Source organism: Pteropus vampyrus, unplaced genomic scaffold (assembly GCF_000151845.1).
Source record: "Pteropus vampyrus isolate Shadow unplaced genomic scaffold, Pvam_2.0 Scaffold301, whole genome shotgun sequence".
NCBI lineage: Eukaryota > Metazoa > Chordata > Mammalia > Chiroptera > Pteropodidae > Pteropus > Pteropus vampyrus.
The window spans coordinates 896,182-903,077 of record NW_011889082.1 but is presented as its reverse complement, the minus strand read 5'-3'; the positions used below and the strand labels follow the sequence as shown (position 1 = coordinate 903,077).

The 6,896-nt window shown below is 46.3% G+C and overlaps 1 protein-coding gene across 1 annotated transcript in view; it reads left to right on the top strand.

The window, feature by feature from the left end:
- Window positions 1-1,229: 1,229 nt before the first annotated feature.
- Window positions 1,230-6,896, top strand: part of SLC1A1 (solute carrier family 1 member 1) — a 70,229-nt gene continuing 64,562 nt past the window's right edge. The window contains exon 1 of the mRNA XM_011376661.2: window positions 1,230-1,711. Coding sequence (XP_011374963.1) covers window positions 1,621-1,711 — 91 coding nt within the window. The 5' untranslated portion in view covers window positions 1,230-1,620. The remainder of the gene's footprint in view (window positions 1,712-6,896) is intronic.

Below are 6,896 nucleotides of genomic sequence, written 5' to 3'. Positions count from 1 at the left end.
CTGTAGGATGAATATCTTTGACCCCTCTTTCTTGATAGTTTCCTTTCTTCTGACATTTCTTCATATCTTCCTCAGCAAACAATGACCTTGATATTCCTCTATCTTTCCTTTTCTCAAAATTTACTTTCTGTTAAGGAGCTGATAAACTCATTCATACATGGTTCATAAAGCTAAATTTATTATCTCTTCAAGGATACTTGTATCAATTTAAGCTAAAGGAATAAAGCTCTAATTGTGAGGTTTTAGTCATCAGAAAATCTTGTTGGGGGATCCTCCACCCTCCCCAATCAGGAAGTAGACTCCACAATAGCAAAAAAGGTTCAGGGCTTACTTAATGTTAGTAAATCTGATGAGAAGGCAGCTAGAGCTGCAAAGGTGGTGATGTGGTAAAAAAAGGAGTTTGTATAAGCAACGATGAAAAAAACTGTGTAGAAGAATGTAAGAGAATTAGAAAATTCACTCAGCGGCACAGGCTATATTCGGTACCACTTACCTAGTTTGTCCAACTCTCCTGTGTTTGCCTTTCCAATGCATTTGGTCTCAGGGATGGGCCTGCCCACCTTCTCCTCAGGACCACTTGGTCGAGATCTCAGTCCTAATTATTCTGCCAGGTCTCCTAGGTTTGGGGCCTTTCGCAGCCACAGGGCCACTAGCAAGGAGTAGAAGCGAAGTTGTAAGAGGGCCCATTTCAAGCCCTGAGTCCAAAGATAATCTTGTTGGAGCTTCATCTCCCGAGACTCAAAGAGGAGAGTTAATAATACCTGAAGGGGAAGGAGGCGGGTAAGATGCTTCGTGCGAAAGTTCACAAAGTCCTGTACTGCCCCTCACCTCCTACCTTTCTTTCCCTCCTCCTAGAGGCTTCAGGCTTTCTAGACAGCTGTCAAATCCGAGGCTGAATGAAGAAGCAAAGGGGACTCAAGCCATCTCAGTTTCCTCCAACTCTCCCCACTCGAAAGGGCACCACGTTCTCCAGTGCTGTACTGGGAATGGCTGGTGTGGAGAAAGCGGAGCAGAGAGGTTGTGCAGGATGAAGGCTAAACCAAAGGGGCCAGTGGCTCCGCCCCCCTGGATTACGGCGAGGAAGCAACCTTAACTCTGAAAACCAAGCCTGAGCAAAAAAAAAAAAAAAAAAAGCGAGAGACTCCAGCCCAAGGCTGGGGCGGGGCTCAGAGTTCCCGGAGTAGCTGCCCCAGCCCCTGTCTCAGTGCTGGGCGCGCTCCCACGCCCGCTCCCCCGGGACTGCGGGCGCCCCATGCGCGCACCTACCCACCTCCCTGCGCCCGCCGCTCCTCCCTCCTTTCTCGCTGGTTGGTCTGCGCGCCGCAAACCGCGGCAGCGGCAGGAGGAGCCAGGCGCGCCCGCCGCGCATATCCATAGAGCTGCAGGCGCGGCGCGGGATCTCAGGTGGCGGCGGCGGCGGCGGCGGCAGCAGCAGTAGCAGCAGTGACAGCCGTGACTGCAGCCGCCAGCGCGCATCGCTCCTCCGACGCGCCTGTATCCCGCCTCCTCTACGCCGGGGAGCCGCCGGCGGTCCCCGGTCCCCCGACCCTGGCACGCACGGCCAAGCCCCGCACACAATAGCGGCCGCCTCCACTGCGGCTCCAAGCCCGACCGCCCGCCATGAAGAAACCGGCGAGGAAAGGATGCGACTACAAGCGCTTCCTGAGGAATAACTGGCTGCTGCTCTCCACTGTCGCCGCGGTGGTGCTAGGTGAGCGGAGCGGCGCGGCGGGCGGGCGAGGAGCGCACCCCCACGCGCTCCCAGCGCCCAGGCCGCGTGCGGGGCGCGCGGGTGCGAGGCGCGCGGGTGCGAGGGTGGCCAGGCTCTCGCGCACCCGGTGCCTGAGTCCCTCCGCGCCTCCTCGACCTCCACGCGGGGAGGGTGTTGTTTTCTGCGTGTTGAGAACAAAGCTCCTCGGGGCGTCCCGTTTGGGTGCTCCAGGAGCTGCCGGTTTCTGCTTCACCCAAAATGATCAAAGGGATTTGGAAGGGGAAAAGGGAAGCAGGTAGCTCTCAGTTCTACCCGTGTTATGTGGGAGCAAACATGGTTTAATTTTTTTTTAAGCCATGACTACTCATATTTTGCCAGAACCACGCTGCCCGGACAGAGATCGAGTGTGTATTACGGTTCCCACTTAGACCGAAAGAGGCAGGCACGTTAGCCTCAGAGATGGCAGGGCCGAGAAGGGAGGATGGGGGTGTTGCCATTGCTCGCCTTGGGCAGTTCCTGGAAAGGTGCCTTCCCAGGCAGCGAGTGCCAACTGCCCGCACCAGGGCTCTGAAAACCTGCCAGATTTTGTGCGGAATTCGGGAGTGTGCAGTTATGGCCCGCAGGAGGCCACGGCCAGAGAGGATTGGCGAGAAGAGAGCTAGGAGAACTCAGATTTCCCCTTTTCCCACCCTGCTACTGTTCAGAGAAAGCCTCCCTGTACTTCCTTGCTCTCCATATTTTTTTCTATTGAAAATAATTTTAAAGTCATATTTGCTTGTTTTTCAACAAAGATGTATTTAAGCGATTCACTCCTGATAGATCTCTGGACTAGGTGCATGTCTGAGCCACTGCTCAGAGGTATGAGCTATTCCTGTTGAGTTAGATTTTGGATTTCTGCCGGGTTGTCTGTTCTACAACTTGGGCTCCAGGATGCTCCTCTTTGAAGTTGGAGCCATGTCTGTCTCACCTCCTCTATGAGCTTGCACAGGTGAGGACACCCAGCAGATGAGACTCCTTAGAAGTCTCCACCTTCCGTTAGGAAACAAGCTGGGTTGGCTGGGGTGGGGAGTGGGTCAGTCTGACAGCCTGTTCCCTATACCAACCTCATGCATCTCCCTCTCCAGCTGCTTGCTTCTGCATCTCAGGATAGTTGGTGCTGCCTGCTTCCCCTCCTTATATTCCACACTTACTCCTCTAGAACCTTGTGCAAAGTAAAGTCAGGTTTCTAGGAAATAAATAACATTCTTAAATTGCCTTGGCAGAGGCCATTTGTGGAGGAAAAGAGAGAAGTAGAGAACCATGTCTTGACTGCTTACCTCTACCATATTTCCCCCTAGAAGGACCAAGTAGCTTAGGGTGGTTTTTAGGAAAGATTTATCTTGCCTCACTACATTTAAATAACAGATACCACAAAGAGAGAGATATGATTTCCCTGCAGCCAAATAGGTGAGATGGCCTTGATTGTTTTCCTAATGATGAGTTCAGAATTAATTGTTAAGTCCCTTTTTAAAGACAGTTTTCAGGGTAACCCTTGGTTGGCATTTCCCTCCCTATTCCCTGCAGAAGTGGAATCCTGTCTTTTCAGCCAAGATATCCTCTCCGGAGGTACCTGTTAACCAAGTGTTGCACACCAGTGTTGAGTGTACCAATTCACTGGCAACTGGTTTGGGAAGGATTTTGAGCAGTTGTTCCCTGGCCTTGGAGCCCGTTGCATAAATACAACTTCGGGGTCAAGAGGGATTACATGCCCATTTTGCAGCTAGGGCTTTTGGTGTCAGGTGGGCATTTTTCTCTATAGTTATAATGTGAGTGAGCCCAGGAGCTTGATTCTGATGCTTTTCTTTTGAAAGGAAGACCATCATTTAAAAACTGTAAGTCCCCAGCTAAAATCTTTCTGGACATTTGCCTTTCTGGGAGCAATATAAGGCAGTCCCTGAGTGTTTCAGCTCTTGGTCTGAGAAGTGTCAGGCCTAGGCCACCCCCAGTGTGCCCATTATAAGCGCTTCCCGGGGTCCTCCTCTATTCCTCTTTCTTTGAAGCACTCGGCCTCAGTGGAAATCATACTTCTGTTTGTGCAGTCTGCACAAGCTCATTCATAAGTGAAATTCCAGCCAACTTATAACAGTGACACCAAGTCCATCCATAAGTCCTTACTAATCATGATAGCAAAATTATTTTTGTAATAGTCTTAATTGATATAGAAAATCACAAGCACTGCTTTCTGCACCTTTCTGGACCTTCTACAGCTTCTTTTCTGGACCTTTCAGCATGTGGATCTTAGAAAAGTAAAAACTCTTACATTCATTAACTACTCTAACAGTGTCATCTGATTACAGCCATCGAAATGTTCCGGCCCTACTATAATTTAACAGCCCTAACACTTTAAAATATTTTGATTATTAAAACGAGGGGCAAAGTATGAACCAGCTTAAAGCCTTTGATTTTTCAAGACATAATATATGAGGAGTAATGCAATTAAAGATCGTCTTTATTAGGTGTGAAAGTTAATTCTTTTCATGGACAAGGAGATACTAAGAGCTAAACATTTCCTCATATTCTGATTCATTAGATAAAGAGATTTAATGGTTAAGTGACCATCTTTGTTAATTTCTGTGAAAGACTACAATGTCCTAGAAATAATATCTTGGATTTTCAGGTGAGATGCCTGTACTAAAACACCATTAGGAATTATTTTTCATTGTTTTCATTACAATTCTTATAGGCTTTTACATGCTTCTGTAGTCTAGCAGAATGAGCACAAAGCTTGGAGTCAGTAGTGCTGGATTTGAATTCTTCCAGACTATCACTTAGACAATTCTTTTATTCTCGGAATCTTCAATTTCCTCATCTGGAAAATAGAGATATTAGTCATTACCTCATTTGTTATTAGGGTTGGTTAAGACAATGTGAAAGTACACAGTCATGTGGCTGGCATATAATAAACTCAATAAATATTATTTTAAGATAAATCTGAATAACGTGATTTTGAGGAAATTAATATTTTCTTATGAAATCTAGGCTCTTATGGTCTTTCTGTGTTCTGCTTAGTGACTACCCTATAATATAATATATAGAGTCCAAGGTGATTCAGGTGTTTTGATCACATGCTCCATCTAAGCGAATACCAGCCTCCAGATCCAGAGCATTATTCACTTTTTTAAAAGGATATGGAAAGGATTAATCATTTCCTCTTGTGCCCCATAGCCTGATTTTCAATTTGTTTAACAGGCAGGAATTCTGAAGGAAGAATTTTTGTGTTCCAAGTGGGAATTCAGCAGAATCACTGTGTGAGAATTCTGTGTTAGAGCATTCTAATTCAAGTCACCTAATAATGATCATATCATATATAATGTTGGTAAAGCAGTCATGGAATCCTCACCGCATTCACATGAAGCCTAATCTTTCCAGAAAGCTTGTACTTTATTGCAGTCATTTGAAAAATCTGATATCTAGCTTATGGATTTTCAAGAAAGGAAATAGATGTTATTTACATGACAAAGCTGGCAAGCTTATTCAGTCTGAATAATTTTCTTTGGAGCGCTAAGGAAGCAGTCATTTCTAGATTCAGATTCCATTGTCTAAAATCGAGAACAGTTCCTTCACGTGCTTCGTAGTATCATTGCCCCAGCCTTGCACCTCTAGTGCTGGAGGTCTAGTAGTGCTAATTTGAGTCATGGGATATACTCTCTTGCTCTGCATGTTTTCACAGTCTGTAAAGACCCTGAGAACAGGAGCTGGCCGCAGCTCAGACTGGTTCCAGGTCCAGCACTTCACCTGCACAGAACCTTGCATGCCGTAGTATTCAAAATATATTTTGTCATCCATAAAGCTCATTTGATCTGGCAGGTCCCAGGCTTTGTACTGCTGGGCCTCTCATCAGCTCAGCCTTGGAATATACCTGCAGTAACCAACACTTAAATCATTCCTTCATTCAACAAATATATCTTGGGCACCTACTGTGTGCTGGGGACTATTCTAGAGCTAAGGCACACAGCAGTGAAAAACAACAACAATGACAACAACGTAAAAAATCCCTGTCCTTGTGGAACTTATGTTTAAGTGGAGAGAGGTAGTCAGTAAACAGACTAAATGGGTTAGATACAATAAAGCATGTTAGATGGTGAGAGTGCTCAGAGTGACATAAGGCAGGGAGGGGGCTGGGGGGGGTTGCAGTTTTAAATAAAGTAAGAAGGCCCTGATGAGAAGGTGACAACTGAATCAAGACTGAAAAGAGGTGAGGGGACATGTCACAGATATCTGAGGAGCATCCTGGCTTCTTTGAGAAAGTGCGTGGGATGAGGTAGAGGCTAGGAGGGGGACAAAGGGGGCCAGAATAGTGTAAGCTTTTATATTATAAGAACTTTGACTTTTATTGGAAGATGGGAAACCATTAAAAGGTTTTGAGCAGAGCAGTGACATGGTCTGGTTGTATTTTAATCAGCTCTCCTTGGCTGCTGTTTTAACTATAGACTACAGAGGCAAGGGTGAAAACCAATTTAAGAGACTAGTGCAGTTAACCTATTTTGTGTTTTACTTATTACACTTTTCTAATCTCATTTCCAACATGGCTAGTGAAACTTTAGGATATGCTTATGAAAAGTCGATGAAAAAAAATTTTTTTACAACTATAAAATAGGCATTTTTGCCATTATATGGATGAGAAAACTGAGATTCAAAGTAACTGGCAACACCAGGTCTTCCTATTCCTTTCCTTCCCCTCCTTCAGGCTGCTTCTCCTCCTCCATCTTGCTTCCCATCTCCCTTCATAGTTGGTTCTTGCTGACTTACCTGGGAACCATAGTCATCTGGCTGTGTGCCGTGTTGGGGTGAGGAATAAGTATTCTATACTATGCACTTTGGTCTATAGTTGCCCTTCTCCTCTGAGACCAAGAAGGAGCAGAAATTGGCCTCCACAGGACTCTCAAAATCGCAGTGTGTGCAATGGAGGAACACTGCACCAGTGGGTTTTGCCAGACTCATCAGCCGGGCTGGTCTCCACTCTAGACTCAGACCTACCCTTACACCTATGTCCATGAGGCTAGCCTGCTGTTCTTTCTACCTTCCAAGTCTGCCTTCCTACCTTCTAACTAAGTGGTTTGCCATGACAGGAGCAGAGAGTATGATTGAAGGACATGAAAAAAACAAAAAGCTAAGGCTGCAGAGGAGGCCAGGATCCAGATCCTGG